Source organism: Erythrolamprus reginae, chromosome 9, assembly GCF_031021105.1.
Source record: "Erythrolamprus reginae isolate rEryReg1 chromosome 9, rEryReg1.hap1, whole genome shotgun sequence".
Taxonomy (NCBI): Eukaryota; Metazoa; Chordata; class Lepidosauria; order Squamata; family Dipsadidae; genus Erythrolamprus; species Erythrolamprus reginae.
The window spans coordinates 1,713,254-1,734,859 of record NC_091958.1 but is presented as its reverse complement, the minus strand read 5'-3'; the positions used below and the strand labels follow the sequence as shown (position 1 = coordinate 1,734,859).

The following is a 21,606-nucleotide window of genomic DNA, read 5'->3' as shown; positions in this document are numbered from 1 at the left end:
TACAGAAAGAATAAAATAGAATAGAATTCTTTATTGGACACACAAGTAATTTTGTCTTTGGTGCCAATGCTGTCACTGTACATAAAAGACAAGGTACCTTCATCAAGAGTCATGAGGTCCAACACTTAATGATTGTCATAGGGGTCAAATAAGCAATTATATTTTAAATTGTATTCTAAATATAAAGAAAGAATAAATACCGTAATATATAAAATGTCTGCAACTCCTCTAGAAATCTTAATTTCTCCGCCTCTGTCTGTTTTCCTGGATCTCTGTTCCAGACCCAGTTTTTTACACACCCTGTTTCCCCGAAAATAAGACAGCGTCTTATATTAATTTTTGCTCCCTAAGATGTGCTACGTCTTATTTTCAGGGGGTGTCTTATTTTCCCCCCCAATGAATTGTATCTTGTATCCTGCTGCAGCAAAATCGCCTCCAAACACACAACCGCATGTTGGATGCATGTTGGATGTGCTTTAAAATTGATTGATGAAGCGTTTTGGGGTGCAATTTATGGACAGCAGTGTCATATATGTTCTATTCGGGAATGCTGCGCAACAAAACGTCTCCTACATCTTCCTTTCGGGGGATGCCTTATATTAGGCAATTCTACGAAACCTCTCCTAGGTCTTTCTTTCGGGGGTGACTTATTTTCGGGGAAACAGGGCAGTCCCATATCCATCCATCACTTCAAAGCTACAATGAACCCTGAATGCTTCTGAAGTGAACTGCAACTCATGAAAATGTATGCCTATTTTGCCCAGAACATTAAAATGTGTTGATTGGAAAAAGTGCTACCCTATGCCTCCTAATCAGCTTACATGTGGAGAATAAAGGAGATGACCTTAATGGACATATGGAGGAACCACAATCTAAGGCAGTGATGGTTAATCTTTTTGGCACCGAGTGCCAAAACTGGAGCATACGTTTGTGCACAGAAGAACCCAGAAGTGAGCAGGTGGCTGGCACGCATGCATGTGACATGCCCACAAAGAGAGCATTCAAATTTCTAGGTTCTATCATATCTCAAGACCTAAAATGGTCACCTAACATCAAAAACATCATTAAAAAAGCACAACAAAGAATGTTCTTTCTGCGCCAGCTCAGGAAGCTCAAACTGCCCAAGGAGCTGCTGATACAGTTCTACAGAGGAATCGTTGAGTCTGTCATCTGCACCTCTACAACTGTCTGGTTTGGTGCTGCAACCCAATAGGATCGACACAGACTTCAGAGGAGAATCAGAACTGCAGAAAAAACAATCGCTGCCAACCTGCCTTCCATTGAGGACCTGTATACTGCACGAGTCAAAAAGAGGGCGGGGAAAATATTTACTGACCCCTCACATCCTGGACACAAATTGTTTCAACTCCTACCCTCAAGACGTCGCTACAGAGCACTGCACACCAAGACAACTAGACACAAGAACAGTTTTTTTTCTGAACGCCATCACTCTACTAAACAAATACTGTAATTCCCTCAACACTGTCAGACTTTCTACTAAATCTGCACTTCTATTCTACTAGTTTTTCTCATCATTCCTATCACCCATTTCCTCCCATGTTGACTGTATGACTGTAACTTGTTGCTCATATTCTAAGATTTTTATTAATATTGCTTCTTCATTGCTTATTTGACCCCTATGACAATCATTAAGTGTTGTACCACATGATTCTTGACAAATGTATATTTTATTTTATGTACACTGAGAGCAGATGCACCAAGACAAATTCCTTGTGTGTCCAATCACACTTGGCCAATAAAAATCTATCTATCTATTGTGTGCCACCTCTGGCACATGTGCTATAGGTTCCCCATCACGAATCTCAGGGGTTTCCCTAGAAGAGTTGACCCTTCAGAGGAAAATTCTCTTTGGCCTTCAATGCAGTGAAAAAAAACCCCCGGAGTTGCTGAAATGTTTTTGAAATGATACTCTGTGCTGGATTTACCCCCAAAAAATATGCTCCCCCAAAACACGTAGAGTCACTTTAGGCTTCAAACAAGGGAAGCGGTCCAAAACAAGAAGTTTGGTGATAAGGAAACCGAAGAAGAATGCAAGAGGGACAAATTGCTCCAAAATGTCAGGACTTCAATTGCACAAGGACAGAAACTCAAAGAAAATGTGTATCACAGGTCAGAGGGGGGAAAAATATGACCGAATGGAAGGTTGAAAAAAATGGAGATTTCCTTTGAAATGTAGAAGTCTTGTCTAAATAAAGAGAGGGATAAAAAAGGAATACGACCTCAGGCAAAGGGCAGGGGAGGAAGAGGGATAAACAAAGAGGACTGCAAAATGAACATCTCCCCTAACACAATCATATAAAACCAAGGACTGAAATAGTCTTTGAGCGGAATTAGGAATCTGGTTAAGAGCCGTGGATAAAAAGGAAATTGCAGATATCCCAAAGCGAGAATGTCCAACCTTGGGAACTTCAAAACTTGTGCACTTCAAATCCCAGAATTCCCCCAACCAACGTTGCAACGCCGGCTTTGGGATTCTGGGAGTTGAAGTCCACACGTCTTTAAAGTTTTCAAGAATAGACTCCCCTGTGCTAAAGGGTCATTAAGAAACTGCAGTGTATTTCGCTTCATTTTATGGCCTTTCTTGCCACAGTTATAAAGTCAATCACTGCAGTTGATAAGTTAGTAACAAGGTTGGCTAAGGTTCCCCATTGTTTCTGCCTGCCTGCCTGCCTGCCTGCCTGCCTGCCTGCCTGCCTGCCTGCCTGCCTGCCTGCCTGCCTGCCTGCCTGCCTGCCTGCCTATCTATCTATCTATCTATCTATCTATCTATCTATCTATCTATCTATCTATTCCTCTGTCTAGCTCCCTCTCTCATCCATCTAATCTATATATCATCTATGACTTTGCTGGTCAGAAGATTGCAAAAAATGGACCAGAAGAATTATTTTCGAGTTCCTCCATCACCGGAGGGGCCAGACAGGATCCCCAAGTATCCATAACCTGATCCCTGGCATTTTCAGGAAGGAAACCTTACTAAGGAATGTCACAAAACCAGAGAAGGGCTTTGGGGCAATTGAAAAGAAAAAAATAATTCCCCCGCACTCCCACCCTCCATAGCATGAAATCAAAGCTGTCCGAAACCGCGGCCAATGTTTTCAGAAGCGGCTAGGGGAAATAACCAGGCTACCAACCAAGAATGTGAGCTATTCCTTCCGCCATTCGCAGCTGTCGCTTCTCAACACAAGGAACAAGGCTGGCCTTAGGAGTTATTTGCTGAGTCACTTGTGGTCCTACAACATTGGCTGAAGACTTCCAATAAGGGCTTTTCTAGGTACACGCATATTTTTATATTAAGTTGCTCTCGTAAGCCAGGTGGGCTGTCTCTAAACTTGACAAAACAAATAAACTGAAAATGGAACTATAGGTAGCGCTCCATTTACAATCAGAAAGCTTCCGTTGTTAAATGAGACAGTTAGGTGTGTTTCGCTCCACTTTGAGACATTATGATCCGTTCAGCGAATCCCTGCAGCTGTTACATTGCAGAGCGAATCTGGCTTCCCCATAGATTTCGCCCGTCAGGTTGCAAAAGGGGATCGAGAGACTGTGAGACGACATTGCCACTGGCGTAAGTACATGCCAGTTGCCAAGCCTCTGTATTTTGACCAGCTGACCATGGAGATTCCTTAACCATCATAAGTGTGAAAAAATAAGTCACTTTCCCCCCCCCATACCATTGGAACTTCAAACATTACATTAAACGAAGGATTGGAAGTTGAGGGCTACTTGCGTGCTTCTGACCGAAGAAGGCCCCATGCTTTGATTTCTCACAAAGCATTTTCCCCCCTTTCTTATTTTGCAAAAAGGGTTTTATTTATTTTTTCACTTCCTATTCATACAAATGTTTTTGGGGAGGTATAAAGGGAAAAGAATCTGCCTACCAGGTATTCGTCTGGCTAGCGTCCTTAGTCTGGTCAGTTTCAGCACATTATTTTATCCCCTGGTTAGGGCTTTAAAAAAAACCTTATTTGGAGAGAGTAACAATGAAAGAGCTTGCAAGCTGATAAGAGCTGGGAACATTGTTATAGCACCTGGTTAGGGCTGGGAAGAAAAATTCTGGGCAAGTAGAACAATGAAAAAAGAAAACCCTGCAAAGATTTAGGGCGTGGAGAACATTCTTTGCAAAGAGTAACAATAAAAGATCTTGCAAGCCAATAAGAGCTAGGAACATTGTTAGCCCCTGGTTAGGACTGGAAAGAACCATTCGCAGCAAGTAGAACAATTTAAAAAACTACAAAGTCAGGGTTTGGAAAACATTATTCACAGAGAGTAACAGTGAAAGAGCTTGCAAGGGGCTAAGAGCTGGGAACATCGTTAGCACCTGGTTAGGGCTGGAAAGAAACTTATTTGGAGCAAGTTAGAGCAATGGGGAAAAAACTCTGCAAAGACTTAGGGCTTGGAAAACATTCTTCGCAGAGAGTAACAATGAAAGGACCTGCAAATGACAATGAATCTGACTTCCGGCCCTGAACTGGCTTCTTCCCGCCCCCCGCCCCCCACGTTTGCAGGGGAGATACTTACCCTTCCCGAGCTGCACGAAGCCGAGGGTGATGATCAAGGCCAAGGCCAGGAGCTTGGCAGCGGCAAAGGCATCTTGCACGCGAGTAGCTGCCTTCACGCTGTAGCAATTGACCGCCGTGAGCAACACTGCAGAGAAACACACCAAGAAAGAGGAGCGAGTAAGTAAATCTGCAGTCATTTCTCTCCCCCCCCACCCCCAAAATGGCATTGCTTAGGAGCGGAAAGCCAAATGTTCGCACAAAATAATCCCACTAGCTTAATATGATTATTTTCCATGTAATTAACAGCTTATCATAATTCATAAAAACATGGGATCGTGGCGGCACCCAAACCCACCGAAGCCTTTTGAAAATCAACCAAATGACCCAGCAGCCCCAGAGGGAAAAAAAACCAGGAGTCACCTACAACATGTAGTAGGGCAAAACCGTAGTAGCCACTGTGTAGGACAGAGAGGCAGAAGACTGGCAGAGCACATCTATGACCCCAGTCAAAAGACAAGGTGAAAACTTCTTAACTACATAACATATGTGTAGATTAACCATAGTTTCAACTGTGAGCATCCTATAAACTAAACCCAACATTGCAAAGAGTTCCTAGAAACCTGGCATTCGGATAAATTAGGCTTCAACAGATAAATTGCATTTAAACACCATTCAAGAGACAATAAAAGGAGCTAAGAAGCAGGAATCAGTAACAGCAAAACGCATCCTCTCCAGCAACCAATCGTGAGAGAAGCAGGGATTAACACTCAGGCCAGATTATCTCAGGGACCGCCTTCTGTTGCACGAATCCCAGCGACCAGTTAGGTCCCACAGAGTGGGCCTTCTCCGGGTCCTGTCAACTAAACAATGTCGTTTGGCGGGGCCCAGGGGAAGAGCCTTCTCTGTGACGGCCCTCTGGAACCAACTCCCCCTGGAGATTAGAATTGCCCCCACCCTCCTCGCCTTTTGTAAGCTCCTTAAAACCCACCTCTGCCCTCAGGCATGGGGGAACTGAGATACTGTTTCCCCCTCGGCCTTTACAATTTATGCATGGTATGTTGGTTTGTAGGTATGATTAGTTTTACAATAAGGGTTTTTTAGTTGTTTTAGTATTGGATTTACATGTTGTTTTTATTATTTACATGTCATTTTATTTTATTAAAGACCATGAGGTCTTTTTCTGCCATCAGTCTTCTATGTTTCTATGTTGTTAGCCGCCCCGAGTCTACAGAGAGGGGCGGCATACAAATCAAATCGAATCGAATCGAATCAATAAACAAACAAACAAATAAACAAGCAAGCAAGCAAATAAATAAGTAAATAAGTAAGTAAGTAAATAAATAATCGAATAACTACCAAAGAGATTATCTATAGTTAACAGGGGACGAACCCTACCTTCAGCAGCACTGATGGTGTTATCTAGCAGGGTAATGAAACGTCTGCAAACTCAGAGATCACCACAGAACCATACCAGGCATGTTGCATACTTTTGTGTATTGATACATGTATGTGGAAGAAAATCAGAGTTTGGTACCACCTTCTTTGTCCAAGCAAATTTGGGTGAGTTTTTGCCATTGAGGAGAAGGCTCAATATCCACAGAGGAAACCCGTTTGCTCTTTGTGCCCCCAGTGTGCCCTGCTACCCTGGGTTGTGTCTCTAACACAACCTTTTAAGGCTGGAGGCAAAGGACCAGATCACCCCGTTTGATTGATTTGCTTTTTAAATAAACTGGGCTTTCTCTCCCACTCTGTTCCCAAACCGTTATGTACGGGCGTCGCCCAGAAAGTAATGCACCACATTTTTATTCTCAGCCTACAGTGATGGTACAAATGAGAAACTTTAGATATACATTGTTTGAACTGTCAGGAGTGCGTGTGTAAATTTTGCGTTTCTTCAGACAGAGAGCGTAGCTGCAGCAGTGTTTTGAAATGGCGTCTGTAAGTGATGTACATTACAAGCATCGTGTCATCATTGCATTTCTCACTGCGGAGAAAGAAACTGTTGGGAACATTCACAAACGTTTGTGTGACAGTTGATGGAGAATCTGCAGTCGACAGAAGTACGGTCAGTCGCTGGGCACAGAGGGTGAGGCCATTAGAAGACAGAAATGGCTTTGTGACCAGAACAAGGAGTGGTATTGACAGGGCATAAACACCCTTGTGTCTCATTGGAGGAAGGCCACAGAATGGGAGGGAGATTACGTAGAAAAATAGGGAGTGTAGAAGAGTGTGAAGGCTCCAACACTGGAAGTTTTTAAACAGATGTTAGATAACCATCTGTCTGAAGTAGTGTAGGATTTCCTGTTCTATAAATAATAGTTGAAGAAAAAAATGTGGTGTGTTACTTTCTGGGCGACCCTCGTATGAGCCGTTGTTCTGTGTCCAACATCACACTAAGCACCCAGGACCAACCCCAGACAATGAAGGACTCCAAATTTCCCTTCTTGGCTTTGCGTAAGTTTTTGAAAAGGCTTTTTCTGATGTAATGCTCAATGATCTCTTAAGGTGGATGGAGAAAAACAGAGAGGGTTGCTTCCTCTTCTACGGAAGAGAGGAGCCGACTCAACTTCCGCCTCCTTCCCTTCCGGCCTCAAGCAACAGAGACAGACAGTTGCATCAGCCACCCACGCCTGCTCCTTTCAACCACCTTGCCGGCTCCCCCCCCCCGCCCCGTGTTTGCACAGTTTCAGGACGCCAGCCAAAAGTGGCAGAAACTGAGACGGTCCTCTGCTAAGGTGGAACCTGGAAATGTCAGGGCTGCTACGGCGCTAAATATAATCCCAGGCAGGGATTATGCAAAGAGCGGAGAGGCCCAATACCAGGCTCTTGTAGATCTCTGCTTTCTTATTATTATTATTATTATTTATTAGATTTGTATGCCGCGCCTCTCTGAAGACTCGGAGCAGCTCACAGCAGGACCACAGCTGGAAGATGCCAGCCATTTCTTTATTAGTGCTCTTTAAAATGTTTGCACACTTGCAAGGAGGAGACTTAATCCTCTGAGTCCACAAGAGCACAAGTCGGTTTGAGCAACGGCACAATTGCACCCAAGAAACTCTGGGTTTCAAACTGGGCTCAACTCTCCGCTGGATGTTCGGCTAAGGGACTTGGAACCTTTCCAGCAAATTGTTCCTCCCAGAGGATTAAAGCCCATCCCAGCCCTTTGCCTCTGCAAACATGGAGATTATCTCCAGAGGGTCCAAGGGAGCCCTGCAACAAGACAACTGGGACTATGAAGCCCCCCTCCCCAAGCACGGATTCCAATACCCATAAAGGAATGCATGCAAAGATTTGAGGCTGGGGCTGCTGGGCTTTGTAGCTCCCGGCATTTGAAAAGACAAATATTATTTATTTTATTTGTTATTAATCCGACTACTGCGCTGTCCAATCCCAGTGGGACTTGGGGCGGGCTTGCAACAATACAAATTACAATAATAAGAGAACTCAGATGTAAATATTAAAACAATAAAACCCCAATTATAAAGCTCGTGGCATAAACAATTCAATCAACACACATGCATATTGGACTCAATTTATTTTATTATTTACTAATTAGATTTGTATGCCGCCCCTCTCCGCAGACTCGGGGCGGCTAACAGCAGTAAAAAAGACAATATAACAAATCTAATATTAAAAGTAATTTTAAAATGCATGGAATACCTTTTGTCATCGGTTAAGAACAATGCACTTAAACCTTTCTTTCTTTCTTTCTTTCGTTCTTTCTTTTGTTCATTCTTTCTTTTGTTCTTTTTTCTTTCTTTCATTCGTTCTTTCTTTCTTTCTTTCTTTTGTTCTTTCTTTACCTACCTACCTACCTACCTACCTACTAACTCACTCACTCGACGTCTATGCCACCCAATGCCGAAAGACTCAGGGCAGCTTACAACAACAATATAAATACAGTATAAATAGATACAAAATGATAGAAAGCAGTTAAACATTATCTAAAACTAAAACATTATCTACAACTAGAACCACAAGGAAAAAAAAGTTATTATAAAAAGGACAGTCACAATCATATACATACACACCATTCACACAATTGGCCGTTAGAGATGTACATTTGTCATTGAACCTTGTTGGATCCAGCAAGGGATGCTTGTTGAGAGCATGAAAGAAACTTCGGAGAAGCCACTTGGCTGGGGTGGAGGGGCCCATGCCGGCAAGGAGAGGGGGTTTCTCTTTTATCTACTGCCTCCCTCCCAGTCCAAAAACTGGCCATTTCTTCCCATTTTACCTTCTGGCCGTATGGGGGAAGAAGGTCTACAATCTGTAGACTGGCCTCCCAAGATTCTGGAAGTGAAAGATAACCATTATCGGCGGGGAACAAATATGGTGCTTAGAGTATGAGGTGAGACCATGTAGACTGGGGGGGAGGGGAGGGGTTTCAAAATGAATGTCAACAACAAAGCCGCAGTCATCTCTTCAACAAAACCCCCTCTCTCCCTCCCCCCACAGTAGTAGTAATAACAAGAAGAAGAAGAAGAAGAACAGAGTTGGAAGGGACCTTGGAGGTCTTCTAGTCCAACCTCCTGCTTAGGCAGGAAACCGTACACTACTTCAGACAGATGGCTATCCAACATCTGCTTAAGAACTTCCAGTGTTGAAGCGTTCACAACTTCTGGAGGCAAGCAGTTCCACTGATCAACCGTTCTGACTGTCAGGAAATTTCTCCTTAGTTCTCAGTTGCTCCTCTCCTAATTTAACTTCCACCAAATTGCTTTTTGTTCTACCCTCAGGTGCTTTGAAAAATAGCTTGATTGCCTCTTCTTTGTGGCAACCCCTGAGATATTGGAAGACTGCTATCATGTCCCCCCTGGTCCTTCGTTTCATTAAACTTGCCATGCCCAGTTCCTGCAACCGTTCTTCATATGTTTTAGTTCCAATCCCCTAATCCTCTTTGTTACTCTTCTCTACACTTTTTCTGTCTCAACACCCCTTTTGCATTGTGGCGACCAAAACTGAATGCTGTATTCCAAGTGTGGCCTTACCAAGGCCTTATAAAGTGATATTAACACTTCACGTGATCTTGATTCTATCCCTCTGTTGATGCAGCCTTAATCTCTTACTTATTTCTCAACTCCAGGCAAGGACAGGGAAACAATTTGCAGGTGTGTCTTGACAGCCTCAAATATTTCTTCTTTTTCAACAACAAAAAATCGATACATCAGGAGAAATCTTATGAATTCAACATTTTCAGACAAGAGGACAAAACTTGGACAGGTTGAACCTCTTTCTTCTCTTCCAAGATTTCGTTTGGGCTGATGAAAGTCAGGAGCTTTCAAAAGCATCTCTCCATCTCTTGGCTAGAAATGGGTCAAGAATGTTCCCCAACCGAGATCAAAGAGTTGGCAAGGACAACCCCAAGCTGCTGAGAGAGACTGACACCCTCTTCTTCGGCTGCCCCCAAAACAGGCTTGTCTGTTTCATCCCTGTAAATAGCCCTTTTGTCTCAATAGGCTTGTGACCTAATTTCTAAATCATTATAATCCCAGAAGGCCAGCCACTCCAGAACAAGTTTTTCTTTAAAAAAAATCAGGATGGGAGGAAGAAACCAAACCTAACCATGGTTTGTTTGTGTCTTTGGCTTGAATGCCACAAGCCCTCTTGCTTGCAAAGAACCAACCAAGGATCTAACAGCCCTTTGGCTGGCAAGTAGCCAAGTGCTTTGTTACCGGTAGCTTATTTAAATCCACGCCTTGTCCAAGATGATCCCCCAGGTCTCACCCAAATCCCAGGGGTTTTTTGCTTCCAAGAAATCAAAGAAAATACTTGCCAGACTCGACATACACTCAAGATATTAACACTGGATTAAAGCATATCTGATGCCAGGGAGGGGGAAAAAATAGGAATTTGAGTGCAAAACCTTCTCATTATCTGCTCTACAAGACCTTCTGCAAGTGAATTATTTCCAGTTCTGAATTCACCTTTCCCCTTTCGCCAAAGGGAGTCCAAGCTTCCCAACGTTAACCCACTTTTTGTACAGTTGTTTTGTTTTAAAATTCCTATACAGTGTTCTGTCGGGCTCTCTGGTAGAATCCTCCCAAAAATTCACAGGTTCAAATTTCAGACACACACACATTTGAAAATTCAAAACAATGTTCTTTATAATGAAAATTCTCTTAAAACCAAGCCCTCTTTTGGTATAGCAAAGAGCACGCGTCTCCAAACAAACTGATGATTTGTACATGTCCCTTATCAGTTCTGTGATACTTAGCTTGCAGCTGTGAAGCAATTCACAGTCCTTCTTCTTTCACAAAGTGACACACACTTTGCTCTGGTTTAGTTTCAAAGCCGGGAAAAATCAGCACACAAAAGGTAAAGTCAGTAAAGCAGTCATGAAATACAAGGATCAGATAATCCTCCACAATGGCCAAACCCACAGGCTGCTCTTTATAGCAGCCTCACTAATGACCACAGCCCCACCCAACCACAGGTGGCCTCATTTTCTTTGATAATAATCTCTCAGTTGTTGTGGCCTATGCATCGCTGTCCACATGCGTGGCTGTATCATTAACTCTTGTTCTGAATCCAAGGAGGAGCTAGATAATTGATCTCCTTCTGAGCTGTCTGCCCCACTCTCCTCCTCCCTGTCACTCATGTCTTCTTGGTCAGAGGAGCCTTCATCATCAGATTCCATGGGGGGGGGGGCAAAACAGGCCTGCAGCATGTGGATGTCTCCCCCACATCCACAGTCCTTGGGGCAGGAGCTGGGCCAGAGCTAACCACAACATACAGGAATTGATAAACTGTCTCTCCTGCTTTCAATTCTCTTTGATTTGTTCAATATATGGAACAAGTGAGCAGAAAAATCCTGCTAGAAGGAGGACCAGGTTTCCCCTGATCACTGAATTATTTTTTTTTCTGGGTCCTCCACTAGGCTGGAACCATAAATTAACCAAAGGAGCTGGGTTCAACAAGAAAAAATAACCCAAGATTAATATTAATCAAATTTTGCCGATGGCATAATCTCTTAACCAGATGCATTATTGCAATTCTGCTTTACAAAGCACACATTTTAAATTTGATTGGACATGTTGAGTTAAACTCCAGATCCTGGTTTTTTAGGCCATGATTTAGGATCGAGTGTGTTATACAAAGTTGATCCATTTGCATTTGAGTGGATCAGCAGTTGACATAATGCAGAAACCCAGCCACTGGTTTGGAGCAGAGAAATAAGAGGCACAGAGGCTGCAAAGAACAACGATGGCTCCTGCTTTTTGGATGAAACAACCATCCATCCACCAAACTTGTCCTGATTGTAAATTTGTTGGTGGTGCAATATGGGCACAATTATTCCTGGAAGGTCTTGCAACCTCGAGACACCTCTAGTCCACAGTGAGATGCGATGAGCGGAGCCTGTTCAGAAGGCCTTGCAGGCCCCCTGTGTCAAATTTTCGGATGTGATGCATTTTTTACTTTTCCACTGGCGAAGAAATGGCCAGACAAGCTGTGAGTTGAGATCTTGCACAGTCAGGAAAAAACAACTGCGCCGCAGATTCTACGGTTGTAAAAACAAAGAAAGACCGGCTTGAGCCAGTCGACGGAGAGGCCAGAAGATGCAAACATTATTTCTCTCCCATCAGGTTTTCTTCTACGATCACTGCAGTCCCTGGAATTCTTGGCAGGGCGTCTTCACTTTCTCCAGCAGGAATCTTGCCTGATCTGCAATTCTTGGCAACTCACTTGTGATTCACACTCGCCTGCGGGATGGAGGGGGGTAGAGGCCGCTCTGCGGTCCACGGATTCCCCTCCCTCCCGTGGGGAGAGCTTCAAAAGGGCTTCCCAGGTTTCAGAAGCTGCCCGTCCTTTATCGCTGCCCAATCAGGGCGGGAAAAGGACATCGAGGCACCCAACCACGTCTTCTCAGCAACCGATGGACCGAGTTGCTTTCCCCATCACCTGAAGAGAACTCTGAGCAACAGTGAACCAAGCCTGGCCAGGTGCATGGAGCCGTAAAAAAGGGGGGGGGGGCTAGCAGGGACTGGGGGTCACTTTTGCTTGCACAAATGGTCATGTTTGGCACCAGAAGAACGTTTGGACCACATCAGTAGATCCAATTCTAGCATGGAGAATTGCATTTTTTTAAAGACAACCAAAAAGACTCTTTACTAAGCACCATGTTAAAAAAAATTAAGTGCGCAATACTTAATAGAACCAAGATCACGTGAAGTGTTAATACCACTTTATAAGGACTTGGTAAGGCCACACTTGGAATATGGCATTCAGTTTTGGTCACGTCAAAAAGGATGTTGAGGAAAAAGTGCAGAGAAGAGCAAGAAAGATAATTAGGGGACTGGAGGCTAAAACATATGAAGAACGGTTGCAGGAACTGGGCATGGCTAGTTGAGTGCAAAGAAGGACAAGGGATACCTGATAGCAGTGTTCCAATATCTCAGGGATTGCCACAAAGAAGAGGGAGTCAAACTATTCTCCAAAGCACCTGAGGGCAGAACAAGAAGCAATTGGTGGAAACTAAACAAGGAGAGAAGTAACTAAAAACTAAGGAGAAATTTCCTGACAGTCAGAATGGTTGATCAGTGGAACAGCTTGCCTCCAGAAGTAGTGAATGCCCCAATACTGAAAGTTTTTAACAAGATGTTGGATAACCATCTATCTGAAGTGGTGTAGGGCAAGGGTCCCCAAACATGGCAACTTTAAGACCTGTGGACTTCAACTCCCAGAATTCTCCAGCCAGAGAATTCTGGGAGTTGAAGTCCACAAGTCTTAAAGTTGCCAAGTTTGAAGACCTCTGGTGTAAGGTCTCCTGCCCAAACAGGGGGTTGGACTAGAAGACCTCCAAGATCCCTTCCAACTCTGTTGTTGTTATTATTATTACAATGTTATAATTGTTTCCAAATTCCTGTTATGTTACGCTGGGGCTGCTTCAGCAACTAGCTGACTGTGGGCCAAACCTGCCCACAAGCAATGTCAGGTTGGCCCAACGGCTAAGAAACCGGTCCATCCAGGCCAGTCAGAGGTCAGCCAATAACCTCCAGGGCCTCGGCCATCCTTGCAAATCTGCAGCTAAGCTGATCAGCAAAAAAAAAAGACGGCAAACAGCCCCCAGACGTCACATGCGAAGTTGCTGGGCAACGCCAGCACGGGCTGTAACGGGATTCTGTCGTAACCTAGCAGCAAGGTGGGAGCCCATTTGGTTGCTGAGCAACGGCACATGATGGCCCCCTCCCCAATCTCGTGTGCAGTGGTCCTCCCTCCGTCCGCCTGCCTTCCCAGCCAGCCAGGTGGAAAACAGCCGCGGCACCTCAAATCAAAAAACGATGGCCGGCGGGAGGAGGAAGCCGCAGCTGCTGCAACTGACCGGACGCCATGTGGTGTGTATATCGCCGCCTTTTGTGCACTGCGTTACACGTGGCCCCATTGTTTCCACGTGGTTTCCATCTTTGGAGGGGCCGCTGCTTGTGGAAATAAAATCAGGGCATGTGGGCATTTAGCAGGCACATGAGGCCATTGCAGGACTAAGCACAGTTCTGGTCACACAGCGTCCTTCCATTTTTGGCCGACTGATTGTAATATATATGGGATTTTAGTAGTCATTTTTAATTAATTAGATTTGCTGTCCTGTTGCTTTTTGAATTCTGTGAGCCGCCCCGAGTCTTTCTTCTGAGAAGGGCGGCAAACAAATATTATTATTATTATTATTATTATTATTATTATTATTATTATTATTATTATTATTAGATAGATAGATATGTAGATACGTAGATAGATAGATAGATAGATAGATAGAGAGATAGATAGATAGATAGAGATAGATATGTAGATACGTAGATAGATAGAGAGAGAGAGAGAGAGATACGTAGATGGATGGATGGATGGATAGATAGATACTTTATTGTCATTGTAATTGTATGTATACTGCCCCCCTCAAAATAAAGGGGACACTCAAATAACCCATCCTAGATCTGAATGAATGAAATGTTCTCATTGAATCCTTTGTTCTGTAGAAAGTTGAATGTGCTGACAACAAAATGAAATGGATTGTCAATCAGTGTTGCTCCCTAAGTTTGATTTCACAGACGTTTGATTTACTTGGAGTTCTATTGTGTTGTTTAAGTATTCCCTTTATTTTTTTTGAGCAGTGTTTATACACAGTATACCCATGCAACAAAATTCGCAGGGCGTCAAAGACCAATCACAACATACATATCAATCCGAAAGAACATGCTCAACCCACCACAGTTTCTCACCGTTCAACACCCACACAACAAACCAAGAAGTATTGTCCGGCAGTTCACTCATGGTGACCTCCTAGTATATTGTTAAGTGCAATGATAGCTCTGGGATAAAAACTGTTCAGAAAATGTGTGATTCGAGTTTTAAAGTTACTCAGGCCGGCCTGTTTTTGCAGAAAGCGAGTGCACGTAAAAAGCAAGGGAGCCTCCTCTTCGCCCCCCCCCCCCTCATGGTTCTCTCCTTAGCCAAGGGACCCCTTGAGTAGTCCACCAAGAAGCCCCCCCTGGGGAGACGGTGCAGAAACCTTTGGTGGCATCAAGGAGGGCTTTTTGTCATGGGAGTTAAGGGTTCATCTCTTCCATCGCCACCCTATGAAGGCGGGGAGGAACTTATCTGCTTGCTGCAGGCATTTTCTCCAAGGATTGCTTGCCATCTTCTCCGTTTGCCCTGCGTGTTGCCAATCAGCCCAACAAGACACACTTACTATGAGCACTTTGTTGTTGTTATTTATAAAAATATAATCTTGATTGAGAAAGGGTACACTAAATAAAAGGACTGTACAGCTACCAATACAAATGTAAATGAACTTTGAATATATAGTCATACGTCGGGTTACACATTTTATGTAAGAAAAAGTAAGAAAGAAAGAAAAGAGGAGAGAGAAAAGAAGAAACAACAAAGAAAGGAAAGAGAGAAAAGGAACAAAGAGAAATAAATTTGTATCTATAATTTATAATCAAGTATCGTGATCGTTGGCTCAGTCTTTTTATTCAGCAACTATGAAACCAGAGCAATTTACTGGAGACAGAGAGCAAAGGGCTTCCACCACATAATGGACCAGTGGTGGCGAACCCCTGGCATGAGTGCCACAGGTGGCATGCAGAGCCATATCCGAGGGCACATGAAGCATTGCCCTATGTCAGCCCCAGTGCTTATGCACCTGCCAGCCAGCTGGTTTTTGCCCTTCTTTTCGGCCCTTTTCACCGTTCCCAGGAAAGCCTCCTGAACCTTGGGGACAGTGAAAAACAGCCCAAGCAGACTGCCAAAGGTCCGGAGGCTTCAGTGAGGCCTGGGCACAAACATAGCTGGGAGGTGGTTGTGAGAATGCACAGGCGGGGGAAGCATAGTGTTATGAGTGTGGCACACATGCGCTATTGCACACAAATGTACCCTTTTGTATTTGTATTTGTATGCCGGCCCTCTCCGAAGACTCCCAAACCAAACCAAACCAAATGTTCGCCATCAGTGTAACAGACAATCTGAAACTCAGGGTATTCCTCCCCTTTTCTCATTAGTGCATTAGTGGCCTCCTAGCTTGCTATCCCATCATCCTCAGCCCGCATGGATGGTCGCCTGTAGATTACAATGATCAAACTCTTTACCAAAAGCAGAAATAAAGCTCTTTGCACCTGTTGCAATTACATCCTGCAGATTCCCCCACTGCGGCTCAGGATCAAGTTTTGCAACATCCAACGGAAGATTGTGGCTCATTTAGCAAGCTATGTTGAAACAAACCACAGTTTGGCACCAAGAGAAATCCCTTTTAGAGGGAGGAGAGAAAACAGCAGCAGCAGCAGCAGAAATCTCCTGGGGAAAAACGTTAATTCCCAGGCAGAAAAGTCAGTTTGCTTGCAACTTCTGGGTTCGACCTCTTCACTCCCAGCTTGGTTTTTTTTGCCTGGGACCTTGAGAAATTGTTATCAAAACAGAAATAAACAGCAGAGGCCCAGATGGATACAAAGGAGCTGGTCAGGATTTGTAAACAAACTTGGGAACTTGCTAACTGCTGTTTCCTCAAATAAACGCAAAGCCTTGGAGAAGTTTGGAGATAAAGAGACCAGCTGCCCCACAGCTTCTGGTTTTCCACTAAGCATCTGCCCCGGGGAAGCCCCCCCCCTGCCCACAATTTCCCTCTCTGTTGCAGAGGAGTGCTAAGAGGGTAGGGGGTCGATGCCAGGAGGGTTTGAAATAAGTCAGCTGCTTCCTCCAAGCAGAGCAAACTTCCAGCTCTTCCTGGCAGGGGGAGGAAGGACAAGCAGGGGCTGGGGCTTTGCAAGAGGGAGGGGCTTCCCACTCCGAAGCCCCACCCCCAGCGAGACAACATGGCCCTCCAGTTTGGGAAGAGAAAAAATCAGCGCCCTCTCCAGATTCAACACCCAGACTGGGAGCATCCGCTCGCTTTGGCTCGGGGGTCTCTTTCTCCCATGGGGGGGATGGAAGAGGGGGCAGAGAGGAGAAGGGCAGCGGCAAAACCTTCCCCCCCCCTCCACAATGAAGCACAACGTGCTTGACCCCGATTTTCTGCCGGAGGCGGCGCAGAGCAATGCAGAACCGCGTCAGAAGCCGCCCGGGCGCATGGTGGCCACAAACACAGTGCTACATTGTGCAACGAGAAACGGGGGGTGGGGTGTCCGGTGGAGGGGCAGCCAAGGAATGAGTTTGGAAAGACTGGGCACCTTCCAGAAAGGCAGAAGAGGTTTGGGAGCCTTGGAGAGCTTCAAGCAGATAGCTGAGATTTGGGGATGGATTCTTGGAAACCCTCTACGCGGGGAGGTGGGTGTTGGAATAGAGAAAGGCGAACTGGCATTGATGGGGGGGGGGATTTCTTCAAGCAAGGCTGCGCTATGCGGGCAAAGAGCCCTCCAACTTGGATCCGGAGCCCAGCCAAGTTAGCATCGCAAGCAGCTCCGAGGCGAGTGAAATTCGGCGTTTGCAGACTCAGCGCCACTTCTCTTGCGCCAGAGCCCGACTTGGCCGGGACCGGAACCCGAGCTGAGGCCGGGCAGGACAAACTTTTCCGGGCTCCCGCGAGCCTCGGCCGAGGGTGGAGCGCGGCGCCTCCCCTTCCCGGACAAAGCCAGGAGGGCGCCTGATGTCAGCGCCGCTTCAAGCCGGTTGCGCAGCCCGTCCAGGGCCGGGGAAGGCGCGCATGGTGACCCCGACCCCTCCAGGGTCCGTGCGGGCCCTCCCCCTCCCTCCCGCCACCCTCTGCCCATGCTTGGGGCTACTCACGCACGCAGAGGCAGGCGATGAGCTTGGTGGCGACGAGCGGGACGGGGCAGCTGGGGAAGAGCGGCTTGAGCAGGTAGGTGGCGAAGACGAAGGCCACGATGTACTGCGAGGAGGGCCGGATGATGAGCAGCTCGATCCAGAGCTTGAGGAAGGCGGGCAGCGAGCCGTAGACCTCCAGCATGTACGCGTAGTCGCCGCCCGACTTGGAGATGGTGGTGCCCAGCTCGGCGTAGCAGAGGGCGCCGGCGATGGAGAAGGCGCCGCAAACCGCCCACACCACCAGCGACAGCCCGGGCGAGCCGGCCTCCTTCAGCACCCCGGTGGGCGTCACGAAGATGCCCGAGCCGATGATGGTGCCCACGATTATGGCCACGCCGTTCAGCAGCGTGATGTTGCGCTTCAGGGCCACCCCTTGCCCGGCCTCGCCCGCCTCGCCCTCGCCCTCCGCCGCCGAGGCGCAGCCGTTGCCCCGCGGGCCCGCCAGCATCCCTCGCGCCTCCTCCGGCTCCGCCGACGCCGCCGAGCCGCGCTTCTTGGCCGCCGAGCCGCCAGACATGGTCCCGCCGGAGGACGCGCCACGCGCTCGCCTCGGCCCCGCGCGCCCTCCGCGCCTTTTATGCGCCCGAGCCGGTGGACGGGACCCGCCCCGGCACGTGGGAAAGCCCCGCCCGCCTCCTCGCCCGGCCGCCGCTGCAGCGCGCCCCGGCTGGCCGGCACCAGCAGGAGGAGGAGGAGGAGGAAGGAGGCGAGAGCGCGCTCAGCTTTTACGCACCAGCTTTGGGCACCTTCTGGGCGCGCTCGCTTTGCGCTCCCTCGCCTTGGGGCTCTCCAACGCCCCGGAACTGCCTGGCCAAATTAAGGGAGGGGGTCGTCCTCGTGATCGGTGCGGTCGGAGTAATTCCTGGCCATAAGCAGCAGACAAAGAACCCTCCACTTGCCCGCCCGTCGCATTTGAAACCTCCGACCGGGGAACTCATCTAGTAAGGCAGTTAAGTCGCCACATAATAATAATAATAATAATAATAATAATAATAATAATAATAATAATAATAATAATAATAATAATAATAATAATAACAGCAACAACAGCAACAACAACAACAATAACAATAATAGGAGGATAGAGTTGGAAAGGACCTTGGAGGTCTTCTAGTCCAACCCCCTGCTTAGTCAGGAAACCCTACACTACTTCAGACATTATTATGTTTATATGTTTATCCAACATCTTCTTTAAAACTTCCAGTGTTGGGGCATTCACAACTTCTGGAGGCAAGCTGTTCCACTGATAAATTGTTCTGACTGTCAGGAAATTTCTCCTGAGTTCTAAGTTGCTTCTCTCCTTGACTAGTTTCCACCCATTGCTTCTTGTTATGTCTTCAGGTGCTTTGGAGAATAGCTTAATAATAATAACAACAACAGAGTGGGAAGGGACCTTGGAGGTCTTCTAGTCCAACCCCCTGCTTAGGCAGGAAACATATAATTTCAGACAAATGGTTATTCAATCTCTACTTAAAACTTCCAGTGTTGGGGCATTCACAACTTCTGGAAGCAGGTTGTTCCATTGATTAATAGTTCTGACTGTCAAGGAATTTCTCCTTAGTTCTAAGTTGCTTCTCTCCTTGTTTAGTTTCCACCCATCGCTTCTTGTTCTATCCTCAGGTGCTTTGGAGAATAGGTAGTTTTATTTCTAAAACTGGGCAAGAGAGCCTTCTCTCGGCCCAAACCCAGAAATGTTGAACTGGAAATGGAAACATAACACAGGTCTACAAAAAGATATTTTTTGTAATCATCGCAGTTGACCTTATACTTTTCTGAATCATCTTTTCGTTCTGATTTCAAAGATGTATATAGTTTTTCTGTAACCGGTATGGTTTCCACGGATCAGCATCATTGTTATAAAATATATAGGAAATAAAGGGGAAAAGTTGTCTTTTGAAAAAAAAAAATAAACCCAGAGAACTGCAGTTCTTTGGATTGGATTGCCTTGTATTGAAATTGGGGCCCATGGTAACATTTCCGTCATCCAGTCTGTAATAAATATTTCCTTCTCAGTGGGCTGCAAATAGAACTGTCGGCTATCAGTGCTTTTTCCTCCCTCAATTAGCAAAAGTGATTAATATCTTAATGACTGTTTGGTTTTCACTGTTCCATCACTGCTTGTTCCCAGAGTTGGCTGATCACTCAGGTACAGAGAAAAGATATATATTTGCTTGAATTACCAGATGTTATTAGCCTAGGAGCAGATCTACAGATCTCGCATTTACTGGCTAAAGGCTTTCATGCAAATTAAAATATTAAAAGGTCTTCACAAATTAAAAGGGGCCTTTAATATCCTGCTGACGAAACTGATAATTTTTCCATGTAATCGGTAAGGCATCTGCATTATCAACCAATCTGGCTCATCCTAATTTATTTATTAAATTTATAAGCCTCCCTTCTGACTGTCAGGGGACTCTTAGATCATACAGCAATCCATCCATCCTTTTGATGAAAGGAGCTGCCCAAAGCTGCTGCCTTTTAAATAAAATTAGCTTAGCTGGAAAAAATGGTACCTGTTAATCTGTACCTGACCCCTTTAAAAATTTTGTATTTTTAATTGGTTTTAAAAAACATTTTATTTAAAATCAATGACATAATTATGCTTTTAGTAATTCTGCATTGGTTCATAACAAAGAAAGAAAAATAAATCACATATCTGTATTTTTTATTTTATTTTTTAAACCAACGCAGACTTGTCCATCTCATAAAGTAAACAAACATGCAAGTATATAATTTTAACTCGGTGGAGCTGACACGGCCCCAACTGGCCTTGATGGGGGCAGGTGGGAGAAAAACAAACCTAGCAGGCGGATATCACATAACCTGCGAATAAAAAGGAGATGTTAGTTGCCTGGAATAAACTTTGGGGTTGCTGGCGGTTTTTATATTTTTCTCCTTGTCGGATTCTGCCCCCTTGCGGCCCTTGCCCCAAATTCCCATGTTTACAAAACTGCCGTAAGACAAAACATGCTCTTCGACAACAGAGCTCGTGTTCAGGATGCTCTGCGCACATCACACAAAACTTTGCCCCACATCTCTAGCAACATTAATGCCAGAAATGGAAATTAGTGTTACTCCCTGTTGATATATGGTGGCTTGCCCAGCCCGTCTTGGTAGGTTTATTGATTGATTGATTGATTGATTGGATTTGTATGCCACCCCTCTCCGTAGACTCGGGGCAGCTAACAACAGTAATAAAAACAGCATATAACAATCCAATATTAAAACAGTTAAAAACCCATTATTATAAAAGCAAACATACATACAGACATACCATGCATAAAATTGTGACGGCCTAGGGGGAAGGAGTATCTCAGTTCCCCCATGCCTGGCAGCAGAGGTGGGTTTTAAGTAGCTTACGAAAGGCAAGGGGGGTGGGGGCAATTCTAATCGCTGGGGGGAGTTGGTTCCAGAGGGCCGGGGCCGCCACAGAGAAGGCTCTTCTCCTGGGTCCCGCCAAGCGACATTGTTTAGTTGATGGGACCCGGAGAAGACCCACTCTGTGGGACCTAACTGGTCGCTGGGATTCGTGCAGGTTGTGCTTTTGTGATTGGCAGCTCCTCAGTTAGGAATTTTTCCTGCTCAATTGTTGGATCCCTCGATCGTTGTCTTCTACTGGAACGTCATACCAGCTTCCCAAGGCTTTTCGTGGTAGATGCTGGTAGCCAAGCCATCTTTCTCTTCCTGCTTCCCACCTGGTGTCAAGGTTCCAGGTAACATCCAAATTTAAATCGAGAGTCCTAGTCAAAGTCCCAATTTATTTCCGGAGCGATCCTGGCACCTGGGGAATCCGAATCTGAGCTTCCCACCCGGTTGAAAGTTCACATGCCTTGTCCCC

At 45.6% G+C, this 21,606-nt stretch overlaps 1 protein-coding gene across 1 annotated transcript in view; it reads right to left on the bottom strand.

Moving 5' to 3' along the window:
• Positions 1-18,315, bottom strand: part of SLC7A5 (solute carrier family 7 member 5) — a 37,204-nt gene extending 18,889 nt beyond the window's left edge. The window contains exons 1-2 of the mRNA XM_070761839.1: positions 17,730-18,315; positions 4,540-4,665 (exon numbers count right to left, since the gene is read on the bottom strand). Coding sequence (XP_070617940.1) covers positions 4,540-4,665; positions 17,730-18,285 — 682 coding nt within the window. The 5' untranslated portion in view covers positions 18,286-18,315. The remainder of the gene's footprint in view (positions 1-4,539; positions 4,666-17,729) is intronic.
• Between the last annotated feature and the right edge of the window lie 3,291 nt (positions 18,316-21,606).